The sequence below is a fragment of the Oenanthe melanoleuca genome, chromosome 14 (genome assembly GCF_029582105.1).
Source record: "Oenanthe melanoleuca isolate GR-GAL-2019-014 chromosome 14, OMel1.0, whole genome shotgun sequence".
NCBI classification, from domain to species: Eukaryota; Metazoa; Chordata; class Aves; order Passeriformes; family Muscicapidae; genus Oenanthe; species Oenanthe melanoleuca.
The window spans coordinates 4408703-4427775 of NC_079348.1; the positions used below are offsets into that span (position 1 = coordinate 4408703).

Here is a 19073-nt window from a genome sequence, read left to right on the forward strand (position 1 = left end):
TTGTGTAGACAACAAACCATTAGCAGGATTTCATAATAAAAGGCAGGTAATTTCTCCAGGAATGCATTCACTCTGCCTGAGCAAAGGCACATTCCTGCACCTCCTCCAGGTGCCCCAGGTCCTGCACACAGCTTCCCAGGGCTGTGTCTTGCTCACCAGGCAGTGAGCAGGACCTGGGGGAAGGAGATGAGGGTCACCCCTCTCTTGTTTAGTCCCCAGATCTCAGCTCTAGCACCTGGACCAAAGCAAACCCTTCAGCTGAAACAGCCTTTCCTTGCAAACCCTGAGTGCCTCCTCATAGGAATGGTTTGGGTGGGAATCTTAAAAATCATCTAGGATTATAAAATGTCATCATTATTTAGTTCCAACTCCCTGGCCATGGGTGGGGATGCCACCCACTAAACCAGGTTGCTCAAGGGCTCATCCAGGAGAAATGAGTTGGTCAGCAATGATGGATGATGGAAACAGTAGTGGGGCCTCCTGACACTGTTCCATGTCTCACAGGATTCCTTGTCAAGAGGCTGGGGTGGTTCAAAGTGATGGCAGCTCATGAGTTAATTGGGCTCAGGTGCTCCAGTGTTGACAGCCACTGATTGATACCCAAAGAACTCCCTCAGCTGATGTCTGCATTGAGACCATTCCCACACCAGTGTGGAAATGGCATCAGGACCATCTCCACAGGCTGGGAGCAATGGCCCAGCCAGTGCAGTGTGAGCAGCCAGCTCAGCTCTTCTGCTGGGACCACTCATTTTACTCCTCTGCCTCTGTTTCCTCATCTGCAAAGGCTTCCTTGAGCCACTGAGGGCACAGGCTGGCTGGGGAGGCTCAGTTAATTAATTGGCTGTCTGTGAAGCCCATTTAGCTCCTAGAATAAAAGCTGCTATCGAAATGCAAAGCTGTTAGTGGTGTAAAACAGCAGGAGCAGATGAAATCAAAGCCTGATTCTGTTTTCACACCAGGATTTCACTGGTCATAAACCAACAGAGACTGACACAGGAATGTGATACAGAAGTGCTGGCCTTTCTAAATTAAACACTTCCCACATGCAAACTGTCTGCAACTGGAATAGATGAGAATTAGGAGGTCTAGGCCCCTTTATCCTCAGGGTACCTCTAAGGCATCACCCAGTACCATTGTTGGTGGTACCACAGGTCTCCAGGTGGCTCCTGGGCTGCTGAGCCCCTTCCAGCCCCCTCCCTCCCTGTAAACAAGGTGAGTCCTGGCAGCCATGGTCCACATCCCTTGGCAGGAGATGCCATAAATGAGCTGTGAAAAAAGGCAGACAAGAAAAGGGAAGAGGTCCCACTGTCCCCAGGGCCACCACTCCATGGCTGAGCTCCAGGGCCTGGAGAGCTCTGTCCACAGCATCTTCCATCCCTCCAAGGCAGCTGCTTCACAGACCCCTCGACGACAGAGGGGGATTTAATCACCTGTGACCTGCTGGGTGGTTTTGTTCTTTGTTTTGTCTCCTTTTCAGCCACCAAAGCTTTCAAAGAGAAGTGATGCCTTGTCCAGCCAGGCTGCTCTGCTGCCCCAAGCTCACCCAAAGGAAGAGGGCTCCCCACCAAGCAGAAAGGAGAGGGCACAGGAAAGGTGTGTTGGAGTGCAGAGGAGGGGAGGCTGGGGGGAAAAGAGTCACAGTTCCCTGCAGTACATCATAGCCCTGGGGCCATGTGGAAATGCATTCTGCTGGTGCCCTTTCTGTGCCCACACAACTGCTGTTGTCTCAACAACCTGTCTTCAAGGGCAAAACCAAGAGAGCAGTAACAATCCTTCCTCTGATCCCTCCCCCAGCACCCCAGCAAGAACAGCTTCTAGCTGGAGAGTAAATGCAAGCCCACATTACCCATGGCTCAACCCAGAGCCAGCAAAGGACCCTGCCTCGTGTTACAAAGCCTGTCTGGAAACTGGAGCCTGGATATTATTAAGAACCTGTAAATTAGGACAGAAACATCCCATTATACAGACATGCACCATTTCAGCCCGGGGTTCCTGGGGGCACCTGCCAGCCCTGGTGTGCACACCAGGTGTGTCCATCTGTTCCAAACCATGGCCTGTGGCAAGGGCCACCTTCACAGACAGAAACCTGGAGCAGCACAGGGTGGCAGTGGTGCCTGCCCAGCCACCTCCTGCTACAGCAAAGCACTTGAGAGGGGAGCTGGGGGCTGCCTCCTTCTTCAGAGCTTCAGGTGTGAGCTGCCACACCCCCTGCCCAGCATCTGAGCCTCCTGATGGCCTCAGCTGAGTTTGCCATGAAACCAGGTGCAGATCCCATGGGAAGGGCCTGAGGGTGCACAGGGCCCTAGGAAGGGAAGGTGCTCCCATGCACTGTCCTCACCAGACAACAGCCAGGCTCCACTGGCTGTGCTCAAATCCAGCCTGTGTCCTGCAGGGCTTCCTGGGGCTGCCAGAGCTGCCCCTCTCCCAGCCCCACTGATGCTTTTGGGTCAGCATCAACACCTGGTGATGCCCAGAGCCCCTGGAGAGCCAGAGCTGGGCTCTGGGCTCCAGCATCCCAGCCGTGCTCCCTCACTCCCAACAACCTCAGCCAACTCCCCTCCAAGTGCTCCCTCTGCCCATTTCTGAGGTCACAACCCTGAATCAGGGCTGGGTTTTGGTGAACCAAGAGCCCCAAGCTCATCGCGGTGTCGGGTGTGGCTGTGCAGAAATCAGAGCCACCACTCACCCCCCTGGCTGCCTGATGGGCTGTGGAGCAATAAATCCCCTCTTCTGCAGGAGAAGGGGCCAGCAGGGGTGAGGACAGTGGCTGGAGGTGCCTCATGGCACAAATCCTTGGGGTGAGGAGGGATGGGCTGTGCTGGACCAGACCCAGCAGATCGATGGGGTGATAGAACCAGCACCACTGTGCTCAGCTGTTCTCAGCAGCCAGCAGAGCAGGACTTTGGGAACCCAAGTCAGAATTTATTTGCATCTGTGAGTGCTCACTGGGGGGAGGACTGGGTGCAGCAGTGCTCTGCTGTGCTTTTTGGAGCCTGTTGACCTTGGCTTCAGCTCCTCCTCGGTGCACATCGTGTCCCTCTGCTCTGCAGCGCCCTTTGGGGACAGTGCCACCCCCTCCTCCCCAAAGCTTGGAGCTGTGAGGATGCACTTGGACACAGGCTGGGGGCAGAGCAGAGGGGATGTGTGAGGCTTTGACCTCTGGTGCTTTGGGCACCAACTCTGTTGGGTTATCTTTTAAAATGAGCAAAGCAGCTAGCAGGTGCTAAAAGGTTATTTATTGCAGAAGCACATCAGTCTCAAAAGGCACAGTCACAGACATCAGAGTCCATGCTTGGCTCCAACAGGGGATGAAGGGTTTATTTCAGAAAAGCACTGACCCTGCCTGGAATGCACTGGGGTGTGAACAGGTCTTGTGGCTGCAGCACTGCCATGGCCACACAGGTGTGGACTTCAGAGGTGCCCCAGCCTCTCCTCCAGCTCCTCTCTCCCTTTTTCCTCACCTCAGGCTTTCCACCCTGGGTCAGTTTTTCTGGGTAAGTGTTCTGAGATTAAATTGTTCTCCAGAGGGAGAAATGAAGCACATTTCATTTCCTTCACCCCCAACCCCTGATGCCAGCAGTGCCCACCACTGAAGGTGGTGAAGGTGCTGGTGAGCAAGGCCAGTGCTGCTGGAGAAACCAGCCCAACTCCTTGGCTTGGAGCAGACTTTGGCTTCACTTGAATTTACTTAGGCTCCAATTTTCCATCTCTCCTCTGTGTCACAGCTTCTGTTTTACCCCTCTCAGCCAGCTCACCAGCACCACCAGAAGGGTGGTAGAGGTTATACAAATGCTGCCTTGAGAGTTTTGCTCATTCCCATCTTTCCCCCCACCCAGAACTTAATGGAGGGAAACCATCTGATCCAGGGTGAAGCCAGTTTTCTGAGCTCAGTTTCCTCTGTGCAAGGGATGAGAAGATGAGAAGTACCAGGGATGTGGATTTTCATCAGGTGGGGAGCAGCCAAGCAGGATGCCTGTTTTTACTTTAGTTTTGCTGCCCTTTCTTTGGGTCCAAATTGGATGTGAGCATGCCTGTATCCATCCCTCTGACACCTCCCTGTCCCTGCAGAGTAACCAGAGGAGCCTGCCAAGTCTCCAAGTTTGTGTGTGTGCCTTTTCAATAATTCAGTGGGAATGTTAATCACAGGCTTGTGCTGTCGTTCCTGTACGAGCTCCATTTTGCTTCTCACATCCCACCAACATCTGTTTTTTCACACTCAGCTCAGCTGTCTGGCAATAGCCATTTGCTGCTCACCTTTACTTGCCTTGCCATTAAAGAGCTCATTAATGCACTCCATCCTTGCTTTCTTTGGGAAAAGATTTCCATTTCTGTCTCTTATCAGCTTTCACACGGCTTACATCCTGTCCTCTCTTCACCATGCAATGCCCTTTTCTAATGAGCTCTTCTCTCCTGCTCTGTCTCATCCATTAGGATCTGTGAGACTTGTCCCCTGCATTGTCTTGCTCATCTCCTGGGCCCTGCTCTGGGTCTATCATGTTCCTCAGTGTTTTCAGCTGTGAAAGGAAGCAAACAGCCCCACACACAACATCCACATTTCCTCCCACCTCACTTGCTTTCCTAGCAGCCCTCCAGTCTGGCTCATCCCACCACAGCATCCAGCCTTGACAGCCTCCTCCATCCTTGCAGAAGGCCCTGGCTGGCTTGACCTGATCTGCAGAAATGTGATGGAATGCCTCAGTTTGTGTGTGGTGCCTGCAGCTTGTCTCTGCTGGGAGCCTCTTAAATCTGTTCCTTTCTCTCAGCATTGCTCTTATGCAGCAGAGCTCTCCTTGGGCATCTCCTGCCTTGCAATCAAGAGCTCCCAGCCCATCCAGACAGGAGGCCTCTCTGGGTACTGCAAAAGCTCCTCTGTGGTCCCACAAGTAAACACTGGCACTCTTCATGTGATGCAGCTAAATTAATTAATCTTGTTCCACCACATTTGGAGCCAAGACACAAAGGTTTCCATTCCCTAAAGCTGGAGCTTAAAGTCTGCTTGTCCCAAAAGTGTCTCCTGCCCCACCTGGGATTTGTGTTGGAGTGAGATTGGAAGAGTGGCAGCAGAGCAGCTCTTGGGAGTAGCTCCAAGGGGCTGGCAGAGCCAAGAACCCCCTGGAAAAGTGGCCATGGGCACAAACCATCTGCCACCATCCAGCTGAAACATCCCTGACGAGCCCTGCTCAGCTTAGGCTGACAAAGAACTTGTGTGCACAAAACCAGCTGTGCTTTGGTTTTTTCCCCAGCCATCTCAGGTGCTGCAATTTATTACCTCTCCATACAAACCTTAACTCAATTATATCCTCAGCTCCTTCTGGCTGTAACAACACTCCCACCCACCACAGAGGTTGCACACACACACATCTCTGCCTAGGAAATCCCAGGCAGCCCCAAGAACAGCAAACCCTTCACTAGCTGGCAGCTGCCAAGCCCTGAGCTGCTCCACAGCTGCCTCCAGCCCTGCAGGGTGATCACAGCTCCTACAAGGCAGATGCACACACAGGAGGCTGGGCAGGGCAGGTGCCTCCTGTGGCCACTCCAAAGGCATTTCCCTGGCAGAGTTTGCAGCCAGGGAGGACACTGGGATGAGGGGTGGCTTTCTGGTCTCTCACCATCTCACACTTGGGTCCTGAAGACCAGACATGTCCCAGCACAGCTGTCAGGAGTGGAGAAGCAGAGATGGAGGTGCTGGAGCAGAGCTGGGAGCTCCAGAACCACCTGAGATGGTGAAACCCTTTTGGATAGAGCTGTGAGGCTCCTCTGGCTGAGGTGACTGAGAAGTCCCTGCCCCAGGGTGGCTTTGCAGAACAGCACACCCAGAAGAGCCCACCTGTGGCTGTGAAGGACTGGTCCACCCATCAGTGCTCTGAGGCTGCCAGGAGTTGGATTCACCCCCTGGTGTGAAGTCTGAGCCAGCCCCACTTTGCTGCAAAGCCACAAACATACACAGGTGGAGAGCCCAGGTCTGATTAGAGACATCATTGGAAGCACAGCACAAAGCCCTCACCAAGAAGAATAAACCAAAACATCACAAGGTGCCAGCAAGTGGGAGGAGACAGCTTATCCAGGGAGCTAATTCAGGGAAGGAAGGGATGTGAGATGCTCCCCTATTAAAGATAAACAGCATGCAAGAGCCAGGAACCAGAGGAGCAGTGCCTGACAGAAAATGAAGTGGATGCATTCGAGTTTAAGAAGCCAAAGCAGAGCTGGGGCAGATTCTGGACCCAGGACAAAGGCTGTTTCTACCCAAGCTTGAGAGGCAAAGGTTAGGACAAGACTTGCAGAGACCTGGGAGCCAATGAGGTGGGTGAATTCTAAGTGGCACCACGTTTAATTTGAGCAGAATGCGTGAAACCAGATAATGTAATTGAAAGGGTTATTTAAACTGAGTATTCAGAGGGAAAAATAAAGCATTGCAGGGAAAATAATAATACTTAGCACTTGTAATGTGCTTAGCATCTTCAAAAACTGGTCAGCCATTAAGTGATTGCTCCTCTGCTCAGTCCAAAGGCTAATAAAAAGGGATGGTTCATTTAGTTATTTCACAGCTGAGCTTCTCAATAAGGCATGAGGAAGTGATGGTGATCCATCCAACCAGCATGTTGGTAAATAAACAATAAAGTTGGAAGAAGGAAAATGCAAAATCCTCTCAGCACTCAGAGCTTCATGCTCAGCTCCTTCCTTCCTCACCTTGAGTTTGCCCAGCCCAGAGCTGGGACAGGGAGTTTGTCTGGAGGGCTGGAAGGGACCATGCCATGGATGGGGCCAGGCTTCCAACAATTCCAGCACTGCCCAGGAACACCCCTGTGCTGGTGTCCACATGAGCAGGGATCTGCAATCTGCAGGGCACTTGCCTGTGGGTGGATGTGGGATTGGGGCTCAGAGAGACCCCACCTGTGGCAAGCACAGAGGCTGAGGGAGCCATGAGGGAACCAGGCAGCCTTTTGGACAGCAATGATGAGGAAAATATTTTATATTTGTTTGCCTTCCTTTAGCTTCTCTTCCTCTTAAGCGAAACATTCCCAAGTCTGCTGTGAGCACAGCTCTGGGGACCCTGTGCTGAGAGGCTGAGCCAGGAGAGAGCAGGAGGAGGTGAGCAGGGACTCCCCACCCCAGTGTTAGCCCTGAGTCCCTCTGCAGGCTGTGCTTGAGGGAGGCATTGGGATGATGTCCAGTGCAGGTGTCCTCCTCCCCATCTGGGGGAAAGCACTGAGCACACAGACAGCAGCAGGTGGGTGGGCTGCTCACACACCTTTCTGAGGGAGGCAGTTTGGGATGTGGTGCTCTAAGGATGCCCTGTTAACTCCTGTGCAAGGCTCAGCTCAGCTCAGGCTCCGTGCAGCTCTGCTCCTGCCATAACGAGACCCAAAGGCTGTGTGCAAACAAAGCAGGCATCTCTCTCACTGGACCTCACACATCATTTACAGCCAGCTTTTCTGTGGCACAAGCAACATTTACATATGCCAGCATTAATTCTGAACGCTGCTTCAAAGCCATCTCTGTCTAATGAACCCCAGCAGCAAATTCCACCCCAAAAATAATTAGCAGCACACGCCACCAAAGCGTTACAAGGGGAGCGCAGCACACCACCTGCTGAAGCAAAATGAATGCCTGATTTATTTATTTTTTCCACTTTTTAGCAATTTTCAGGCACTGACTCAAAGCTGTGCTCTGTTCTTTGTAGGGCCCCAGGAAGCGGAACGTTCCCACTCTGCTTTCCAGTCTGAGAGGAGATTGATTTGGGAGGGTTACACAGAAAGGTTTGGGTTGTAAGGAATCTCAAATACCATCTAGTTCCAACCCCCCCACCATGGACAGGGCAGGGCTTGTGTTTTTCTTACATCACAAGTGGACAGAGCTGTGCAAGACCCTGCTGGTTTCTCCATGCAGAGGTCCCAGCTGGGATTAGGGTGTGACCTCACCAACACACCCCAGTCAGGGCAGCTCTCTGACCCTTCCTCTGAAACTGCACCAGTCCCAGATTTCTGGGATGCTGTCACCAGCTGGGAGCAGGACAGGACTGAGTCTCACCCTGGTCTGACATTCCCACAGTGCCTTTAACCCCCGGTGGGATCAGTCTCACTGAGAAAAAAGGAAATTGGAAATGAGATCAGGAGTCAAAGGTTTTGGTGCCCCTACCAGCCATGGTGCTCCCACCCTGTGCTGGCTGCAGGCAGCCCAGCTGTGAACAGCTCAGGGGACAGAGCTGGCTGCACTGAGATGATTTCTTCAATCTGTCAGAGCTGCCCAGCCCAGCTCACAGCAGGAGGAGCAGCATGTTCAGCTCAAAGCCTGATGTGGTGGCACTGCCGTGGGAGAGCCAGGTCACAAACCACCACTGTGGAGAGATGGAGACCAGACCTGGAGCTGGCTCTGGGCACAGGGGGACCAGCTGTGCCAGGATGATGCTGGGATCCTGTATTCTCCTAGTTCTGACCTCCTGGAGGGGAAGGAAGGTGCTTTGCAGGGCACTGCTCTCAGTCTCTCCAGCATCAAACCATGGAATTCAAATTGTCAGTATCTGCCTTGTTAGGATGCAAGGGGTTAAACTGTTCTTCCTATGCAAATTAAGCTTAATTAATCCTTTTCATCAGTTGCAAATATACCTTCTGAACCCTATTAAAAACATGAATATGCAAATTCAGACCTTTTTTAATACTCATTTTCAAGGACTTGGAGTCAGGCTTGATTATTCGATTCCCGTTAACAGCCTGTAAAACCTGGTGCAAAATTTAATTTCCATTTTAAGTTACAAAAAAAAAAAAAAAAAAAGAATCTGTTGGTAATTAAGCTAATTACAGTGTTACACTAAAGAGGAGACAAACAAGGAGGACAAGATCATTCATTACATTTAACACTGATTACAGGACCTGGGGACTGTCCTGAGTTAACTGTGAAGCCAGGAAAGAGTGGTGATATAAACAGGGTGTGTGTGAGGAGCCTGTGGCTTTTGGGGGCCTGGTGCTTTCCTTACCTTGGGAACAAACCTGCTTCAGTCCCATCAGCCATTCTCCTCCTTCTGTTAAGGACAGAAGCAAGGAAAGGAGGTGCAGCCAGGCTGGAGGTGTCCTGTTGGTGTTGTGGGGTCTCTGCATGGAGCAGGAACATGCTTGGAGTTTCACCTGTAAACCACCTTATCTGCCAGAGCTGAGCATCCTGTGCAGGTGAGATTTCCATCTTCCCTGAGCACTTTCTCTGAGTGTGGGGTGCAGAGGGGAGGTTTGCTGACAGCTCCCTTGGCACTGGCAAAGCCATCAGGGAAGAGCTCGATAAGATTCTGCAGAGACATCTACGAACTGCTGCTCCACAGCCATTATAGAGAGCAAGTGATGACCTGGGTGTGACCCCCTGTGGCCAGCACATGCTGGGAGATGCCAGCTCAACACCACCCAGACCTCCCTTGTGTCACCCATCAGAGCTGGGCAGTCGGTGCTGGTGGCTCTCAACTTGTCCATCCACCATCCTGTGCCTCCAGGCTTTGCCTGCTTGTTATTTGAAAAAAACCCCAATGCTATAGACTGTTAATTATGTTTTGCCACCACAGTTATCTCTTAAAATCAATCCTTAGAATACCCAGCATCTGTTCTTCACTTCTTGCTTTCTAGCGAGTTTGCAAAGTTAATTTGTGCCTTGTCAGAGCTGTAATCCTCACCTTGGGATGGCAGCACAGCCTGGCGGGCTCAGGTGAGGACTCCCATGGCTGGGGTGGCACATATCACACAGGAGATGCTCTGCCCACAGGAGGTCAGGGCTCAGAGCCAGGAGACCAGAGCAGGACACTCCAACACCGAACCAGAATGCTGGCATCACCTACAGACTTACCCAAAGTCATCCAGTACTGGCAGGACAGACCCAGGCAGGGATTTGTGCTATCTGGGGAGCTTTCCTCTCTCCTCCTCATCTCAGCACAGCTGCCAGGATGAGGAGCTCGGCTCCCCGTGGATTTGGTTCATTCCTTGCCATCCTCTCCTCTCCAGGGCTGTTCCTTCCCCTGCCAGGACTCAGGGCAAGAGGAGCTGTCACTTCAGAGCACACCACTCATGGGCAGCTCTGCCTCAAAACAGCAGCAGGAGCAGGAGCAGGAGCAGGAGCCCTCTGTGCACACACCCAGGGGCTGCAGCGTGGCTCCAAAATGAGCTGAGGAAAGCATGGGCTCATGGAGGAGCTGGGAGAGCCCAGAATGAGCTGAGGAAAGGCACAGGCACAGAGAAGAGACAAGAGAGCCCAGAATGAGCTGAGGAAAAGCACAGGCACAGAGAAGAGACAAGAGAGCCCAGAATGAGCTGAGGAAAAGCATAGGGTCATGGAGGAGCTGGGAGAGCTGTGCTGCAGAGAAGTGAAGGGGGGACACTGCTTTGCCATCACCCCATTGTGTACAAGGCTGTGCACAGTCAGTGGGGAGTGGGAGGCACCTCCAAAATGAAGGACCCAAGGGACATGCAAGGTCTGCATCTCTTTCAGGAAGGCCAGTCCTTGGCAGGGTTATGGAGCAGCCTGGCAGGTGAACCAGTCAGTGCCAGCAAAGTGAAGTATCTGCCACCACACAGCACAAAGGTCACTCAGCAGATGCTCCTTAACAGGAAAGGTTCATCTGCCAAACTTCAGAGCCTTTCATCTGCCTGAGAACATCTCCCACCATGCTGATACCAGAAGTTTCTGATCACATCAATGGAGTGTGACAACAGAGATGGTAAGGGAAATGCTCTCCTCCTCTAGGCAAGCCCTGGTGCATCTTGTCCACTGTATCATATTTTGGGGGAGTCAGGGATGCAGAATTACCTTCTCAGTCCCTGCAGGCAATCAACTTGCTCCCCGAACCATGAGATATGATTGCCCTTATTACTTTGGCTTGCATAGCAGTGAGCCTTGTTAATGGTGATAAAATTATCCAGTCCTTATTTAAATCCTACAGCCGTCTGTGTTTCAATGACCTCCCCATGGTCTCTGGCTTTGCTCCAGGCTGAAGAAGCATTAGAAGGACCAGGAAGGAAAAAGAGACAGTGGGAGGATTAAAGAAAAAAAAACCAGAACCACAACAAGCAACAGTCAACAAAGAGAATTTAAAGTGAAATGGGGAATATTAAAGAGAGCTCAATCAATCAGCTGGAGAGTTCAAAAAAAACAACCTGTCATGAAGAGAAGGAAGCAGCATCAGGTAAAATTAGCAACACTAATAAACTCATCAGCACTGGAGCCTGGGCCAGGAAACAGCACAGGGAAGATGAAGGGGTTGGGAGAGGCCTGATCCCATGTTGGGGAAGCAGAAGAAAACTGACACAACCCAAGGAAATGTGCTTTGGTGGAGGAATGTAGTTTGGGTGGAGACCAAACACATGGGCTGCTTCTGAGATCTCCAGCAGCAAGAAGATGCCTTTGTGCTCCTTAAATTACATGGCAGCATTTTCTTTAAAGTGTACTTTTCTTCTGTTTTGTTCCTTGTACTTGCTCTGAGGGAAAACATGCACAGAAGGAAGGCTGGAGACACAGACACCATGGGTGGAAGGAACAGAGGGGCCTCTGGGATGGCCTGTCCAGGGCTGGGCTTTGGCCACTGATCTTTCTGGAGCAAAAATCTCCTCTTTCTTTTGGATAAAAGACCGTTCCCCTGTCCTTTCAAATAACATCTGCAAACTCCCAGAGTATCAAAAGATTCTACAATAATAATCCCCCAAAACAGAAACAAGAACTGGAAAACCCCCAAGCAGCCAAGAACTGTTTTAATGTAACCAAGTTCCAACACAGATTTCCATCAATTTTGCAGCAAACCTGAGTCATGAAATTAAAAGTAGCATCAGCATATTTCCTATTAGCTATGGTTCCTTTTTCAGAACAGATCATACATTCCTACCCTATTTTTCTAGACACTTGTGTCAATGCGATATCATCAGATGCCGTTCATTCTTTCCTCTTAGCCTGAAAAAGCTTTCCTGTTGGGAAGGATGGGATTTTAATATTTAAAAAAGACTTTGTGAAAAAAGCTTTGCTGATTTTTTATTTATTTATTTAATACCCCTCCCCTGATCAGACTGGGTGCATTTTGTAGCTTTTAAATATCATGCAAGTTTCAGCAATGCTGCTATAAAATCTGAATCTGCTGTCACAGCAGGCAGCAGGAATGTGATTCACACCAGCAGAGAGTGCCTGTTCTGTCATCCCCAGCTCCTGTCCTTAGCTACAATCACCTGGCATCAGGCACCACCATTGTTTTCCCAAGGTCTCTCAGTAGCTAAAAGCTCCAACAGAACCAGTCCTGCCCTGGCTGTGCCCTCTCCCACCCCGAGCAGAGCCCAGTGGGGTCTGGCATCAGCTCAGTGATGTCTGAGGAAGGCTCTTGCCTGTCACCCCTGCCCATCACACCACTCAGCTGCCTCTGAGCCCACTGCTGGGCTGGGAAATAAAAAGGGCAGGTGCTACTCAGTGTTTGGAGTGAGCAGAGGGTTGCAATGGAGAACTGACAGCAAGGCTGGCACTGCAGCTGTTCAAAAATGGAGGTGGCTTCTCCTTCCACCCATGCCCCGTTTCTTCCACCCATCCCCTGCTCTGCTCCTGCCCTTCACTCTCCAGGCACCCACCTCCACCATGGCTCCAATGCTCTTCCCCCTTCTCCTTCCCTTGCTCCTACAGTGTTACATGGAGAAGATCCAAAACTAACATCTACAAACTTCAAACTTCTCATGGCTCATCCCAAAAGGATTTCCCTGGTTCCTTCTCAGGCATTGGACACTTCCAGGGCAATGCAAACAACACATGACACCAAGAGCCAGGAGACACAAAGCAGGAGCAAAAGGCTCCAGGATCAGAGATGTGCCCTTGGGAGAGGCACAAACCTGGCAAAACCTGCCTTAGCCCAGAGCTCTGCTGCTTTCTTAACTGTATGGCAGAACCCAACAGCTCTGTGCCTGTTTGGTGTTTGTGTATGCACACAGATGGACAGGGCTGATCTGCAGCAGAGCAGGGACTCAGGAGCAGTTTGAGTGAAGGGAAGCTTCAGGCAACACTGCAAACAAGATGGTGTTTCACACACACACACACATACAAAATCCTGCAGCCATGCACCAGTAAATCATATTTCACAGCCTACAGCACACAAACCCAGCCAGCATGCACAGGAACCCAGCGAGCACACGCACGCCTGTGAGCGCTCCCGCCTCTCCCCTCCAACCAACTGCAAATTTATTACCCAGCTCCCAAGATTTTCTAAAAGGATTTTCCACAATCAGGGCTGGAGCTTTGCAGGTGATGAGCCAAACCCACCTGGGATATCTTTGCACTGCCCCAGGGGACTCATGGTGGGGCGATGCAGGGGTGGTGAACGTGGTGGCAGCACCTTTGGTGGGCTGCTGAGCCCATTAGCTCGTAAAGAAAGGGGCTGTCACTGTGAAATTCAGTGTCATCTATTCCTTGCAGCTCCCTCATGGCTTCTACAAGCAGGATAATGACAGTGGCAGAGATGGGAGCTGCCATGGGATCAGGTACAGCCATAGGTTTGTGGCTTCATCCTGAAATCAGTGTTGGAACTGGAAACTGGTGACTCTCAGCTCCTTTCCTCCATCATGGGCTACAGGTGGCCCAAGTGGCTTTGCAATGGTCACACCTCCACATGAACAACTCTGAAGTCAAACTTCCCAGAAGTCCCAGTTTCATGTGAGCCCAGTGAACTCCCTGTGCCACGAGCAGGGCAGGGATGCTGCTGGCCAAAGCAGGACAGTCAGCAGCAGCTCCCCAAGCCATGGATGGTGCTGCAGCACATCCAGCCAAGCACCCATCCTCACCACACACCTCTGCCAGCTGTGCTGCTGTATTAAAGTTAGTTAGCAAATCAGTCCTGCTGGGAGAAGAGGGAGCAGAGCAGTAACTCACGTCTCCTCCCCACCGCAGGCGTCTCGAAGCCGACTGTGTGTTCTCTCCCAACTTATTATCCCTTCACTCTCGGGAGGCAACTTTCCAACAGGCACAACATGTTTTCCCTTGTCGCTCTCCAGCATCGCTTCTCGCCTCACCTGTGTTTTGCTAAGATAGAGGGTTTATTGTACACTTATTAATTACTTCATTTCTCCTGCAAGGAGCCAGGAGAAGCATGTTCCACAGCAGCCGGGATCCGCTATTGTGCTGGCGGCGGAGCTGAATGCGGCTGACGTCATGATTCATTTTCCCCATGACTGGGGAAGGCGACTCTCCGTGCCACGCCGTGCATATGAATCAGGCAGCCTTCCCCTGGCACAGCATGCCCAGCAATTCATCTTCCACTGGGACTTCTTCAGGCAGAAGAGAAAATGACAAACTTTTGCTATTGCGCTTCCCCGCGGAGAGGAGCTGGGGAAACGGGGGCTGCAGCCTCCCCAGACCTCATGCTTGTCCCCCCTCCTCTGATCAACAGCAAATGGGGGTCAACAGCAGATGTCTTCCATGCCTTAGACACATCAACAGGTCTCCCAGTGACTCCAGCAAGCCTGGCCAACCCTGCAGTCACTGCAAGGATCTCAGCTAACTTTGTAGCCTGCTCACTGCTACCTCTTCTCCAAGCCTAGGGAGTGTGTTCCTGCAGAAATTGGGGGGAAATCAATATACACAGAAGTTTATAGCAAATTGATTTGATTTAAGGTAGCAAGGGTTAGGACTACATGATCTCTAAGGTCCCTTCCAACCCAAACCACTGATGATTCTATAATTCTATGAATGAGTCTTGCCTGGAAAAACAGAGATGATGTCCTCCCTTTCCAAAGCACATCAGACCATTGATGTGCTCATCCTCTACATGTGGGAGAGCACATCAAGGCATAGAGTGCATCCCAAGTAAGAGTCATACACCCAGTCTGAGAAGTGACACTTTATTATTATCACAGAAGAGCTACATCCATTATAACACAAAATATCAGACTTCTGGGGAGGTGAAAGGTGACCTCCCAAAACAGATACCCACAGGGTGGTAGCAGGCAGCAGGCTAAGGTCAGTCATAGAACACAGCCCAAACTGTTCCTTTCCACTTTCTACAGTCCTGGGATAACCAAGAGCCCTAAAGTCTTGGTGAGGAACCAAAAGCACGGCAGTGACTGAGCCACAGAGGTGCCAACATAGATACAGGGGCTTCAAACGGCCATTTATGCTTGTGCTTGTCTGCTGAGTGATGGCAGACCCAGGTCACTGATATCTTAAACATAATTTCAACCTTGCTGAGTGATGAGATGTTTGAGAGCAAGAGACTCTCCCTGGGTCTCTGTCCTCAGGGACCAAGCCCTTGGCTCTTATTAGAAGAGGACAGCCATGCAGCAGGAAGCATCAGCCTCATGCATATTTCTCTCTGCTAGGGCCCAGATTTAGGGAATCCTTTTGTGATCCTGGGGCTCCTCAAATCAGCAGTTCCCACCATATTCCCAGACAGATCCTGAGAATCTGGGTAGTGATGAACACATGGCCCAGTTCAAAGGCAAGAACTGGATCCTGGCAGAGGAGAGCCTGGGAAGGAGTTAGCCTTGCTCTCCCACAGGAGGAAAATTATGCTTTTCAGAGGAACTGGTGGGATTTCTGTGAAAGAAGGGGGAAGAAGGAGTTCCCTGCAAAACAAAAGCAACCCAATACCACAAATCAGGGGTGGTGGACATGAGAATTTTTCCTTGCTAGCTGAAGTGCCATGGCCAGGAGGGCCAGGGGCTGGCTGGCAGCTGGCGGGGACACTAGGCCATGGTCTGGCGGCTGAAGAGGTCGAGGGTGAGGGCGCTGAGGAAGGCGGGGATGCTGTCCTGGCGCAGCAGGTGCAGCTCGATCAGCTCCCCGATGGTTCGTGAGAACTCCGTTTCCAGAAGCTGCATCTTCCCACCAGAGGAGCTGGAGGCCTAAAGGGAAAGAAGAACAAGGCCATGAACAGCAGAGGGTTTTAATTCACCTCCTGTGACACAGGAGCAGTGTCACCCTGGAGCCTCCTTTGCACGGATCTGTCTGTCACCAAGGACATCTCTCTGTCTGGCACATTCCTGAGTCCTGCAGGACCCCTGTGAGCCTTCCCTGCTGACAAATGTGCTGCTGGGGAGATGAGGGGTTTCACCATCCTGAAAAGAGCCTGTGCTGCCAGCACAGAACAGGGGTGGCCACATCAGAGTCACTGTCACCAACACCACCCAGGGTGGCAAGAGCTCTGTACAGGGTTTTTTTCTCTATCAAAACACTTATCCCTGAAGTCACACTACTTCTGCAGGAGGGAGCAGACCTGTTCCTAATTAACATAACTCATTCCCAATGAGGACTGATCCACCCTGCATCCCTAAAGTGTTTAAATCAGACTGGCAGCACACAGCCAAAACCTCCAGAGGAATTATTCCAGAGATGCTCTCAAGAAAATAAGGAAACTCAACATGTGGGAAGACACTACAAATCTCCTGTAACGTATAAAACAAGCAAAAAAAGCTGAAAGCAAGAGAAATAAGGAATGCTTCAAGCCTCTCCTACCCCCAGAGGCACAAAAGCAGCTTGTTTATTAATAAACAGCAAAAACATCACAGTGCAAATGCTAATTTTTTTCCCCTGCCGTTTTCCTCTTCAAAATACTTCCATTCCTAATTGCTTTGCAGCTCTGCTTCCTCTTGGAGCTGAGGTGGGACAGCATGGGTGGTGCCAGGCATGGCTGGCAGCCCCCTCCTCAGTCAAAGGATGCCCAGATCTGAAGGGGAGGATTGCCATAGGAGAGGAGAACATGGCTTTGCCTGCTGAGAGCCCCAGGAAACCTGCTTCCTTCTGATTTCATCTTCTCAGGAGCCTGGAGACATCTGATTATCAACTTTCCATGTTTGGGTCACTTTGGATTGTGAGGAGTGCAAGGTGCAGGGGATGCCCTGTCATCCCTGAGCCAGGCAGGGAATCCAAACAAGGCTTCCACGTGGAAAAGTGGATTAGCTTGTGCTCAGATCTTTGTTTTGGCTGGGCTGTTTTTCAGCAAATCCTGTGCTTTGATCTGCTGCTTACTGGAGCTACCTGATGCCTCCTGTGCACCTGAGGAACCCCTGGACCAGATCAAAGAGGGAAGAAGCACTGGCAGATGAAGGAGCCAGTTGGAGGCATCAGGAAGGATGAAAATTCCAGCCCACTTAAAGGCAGAGTGTCAGAGCAGAGCAGCCAGCACAGCAGCACAGGTTTGTTCTGCAAATCCCACCCAGATCCAGCTGATGAGGAGTGCCAGTTCTGGAGGAAGGTCCGAGCATTATGAATGCATCACTTGTGTCTCCAACTCTCTCATTCAGACTCATCTGAAATGGGAATTCAAGCTCTGTATGAAATACACAGCCTCCCTCACAGATTTAAAACACTCCTTGGGCACAGAATTAATTTTCTAAGAATTTATAAGCAAATCCATTAATTGGTTTACTAGTTTAATTAATTCAATTCCTTAAGAAATTTAGCATCCAGTGCCAGACCATTTGCTTGTATTTCATGACCTCAGAAACAGAGCAACAGAAATGTTTTAAACTACTTTGAGCTCACTGGTGTCGTGGGTGAAGGCTACATTTGAATATATTATCTTTTTTTATGAGATTAATGGTAGTTTCTCTCGACTATCCTTCATAACCAAAGTTTCCTCCTGCAGAAGAATGATGTTCAGAGCAAGTTATGTGGACAAATATGTGCTTCTGAGAAGACTGCTATTTCCCACTGAGTTTTCTCAGCTGCCAAGGGAGGCACCATCCTCCCTCTCACCCCCACGGCCTCTGTAGCTCCAGGAACTCCAAAAAATCAAAGAAAACACCCAAATGCTTCCAAACCCCAGACATCTCACCCAGGTTTCTTATGATTGCTTCTGTAACAAGCACAAGGCGAGAAGGCAGCCACTTGGAAAAAAAGCAATTCTTCCTCAGCCGGGAGATGTTTACATGGGAACTTAGAGGATGGATGCACTTGCAGTGCAGCTCATTCAATCTCACACTGCTTTAAAAAAATGGAGAAACTTCTCTTTTTTTTCTTCCCCTAGGAGTGTTTTAAAATTGCTATCATTGTTACTTTTCTTATTATTTGTTTTTATTGCTTTTTTTCTTCACCCATCTGTTCATAATGCAGTATAGACTGGGATATATAGATAGATTTGCTGCTTTGGGTTCAGCAGCAGGAGCACCTCTGCAGCCTGTGCTTTACAAATAAAGTGATTATATGAAATAATAGCAATATGTTCCCATTAATTCACAGGATTTCTTTTCAAAAGGCAGCCTGCACCCTGCCTGGTGCACTTGCTGGCAGAGAGGGAAGTGCCCAAGGCAGAACAGGAGCGAGCAGGGGATCAGAGCAAGGCAGGGGGATGCACAGGGGTGTGCAGGAACTGAGTGGGAGGACATGGGCAGGATGCTCTGCTGAGTGAATGCTGCAGGGTCTGGTGTTCCACACCATTCTGGATCAATGCAGAGCATCCCTGTGGTTCCAGCTCTGAAAACTGTATTTCTGAAAATGAGAAATACGAAATTTACAGCAGTTCAAAACTGCAAGGGCACTCTCCACTGTACATAGCTAGGATTCCCTCCACCCATTTTTAATTTTTTTTTTTTATTTATAAAAAGTGTCAACCCTCAAAGGAAAACTCCTGGACACAAGTCCTGCTGACAAGAACTTGCAGGTGCCAGCACAGATCAGCTCATGTAACACAATCACCATTCACTCTGCTGATGCATTCCCTAAAATTCTAAGTTTAGACGAAGCCAAAAGCCACCCCAGCCCATCTAGGAATAAAATGCAAAGCTGAGAGGAGCATAAACAAGTGTCACTGATCCATGGGGACAGTCCATGAGTGGGAATGGGGTGAGAGAGACCAGAGCACGTTCAAACCCAGCCCCAACTGCTCTGTGCCCAACACCACTGACATCAAATGCTACAGTGTGTTGTTGCTCTTAAAGGGAAGGGCAAAAAAGCACATGAAAAAGAAAGAAAAAAGCATCAACATTTAGTGCCAAGCTGAATACATGGGATCAAAGGAAAAGCTGGATCTGTGAGTACCACCATCCACCCCAGAGTCAATGCACAGAGGAGTCAATGCAGGAGGACACTTTGGGGACCATCATGACACTTCACTCTCCCCTTCCCCTCTGTGCTGGGCCACACAAGTGCTT

At 50.5% G+C, this 19073-nt stretch overlaps 1 protein-coding gene across 2 annotated transcripts in view; it reads right to left on the bottom strand.

Moving 5' to 3' along the window:
- Nucleotides 1–14809: 14809 nt before the first annotated feature.
- Nucleotides 14810–19073, bottom strand: part of MAD1L1 (mitotic arrest deficient 1 like 1) — a 341085-nt gene continuing 336821 nt past the window's right edge. For both annotated transcript variants that reach the window (XM_056502893.1, XM_056502894.1), the window contains one exon: nt 14810–15827. In XM_056502893.1, the coding sequence (XP_056358868.1) occupies nt 15669–15827 (159 nt within the window). In that variant the 3' untranslated portion in view covers nt 14810–15668. The remainder of the gene's footprint in view (nt 15828–19073) is intronic.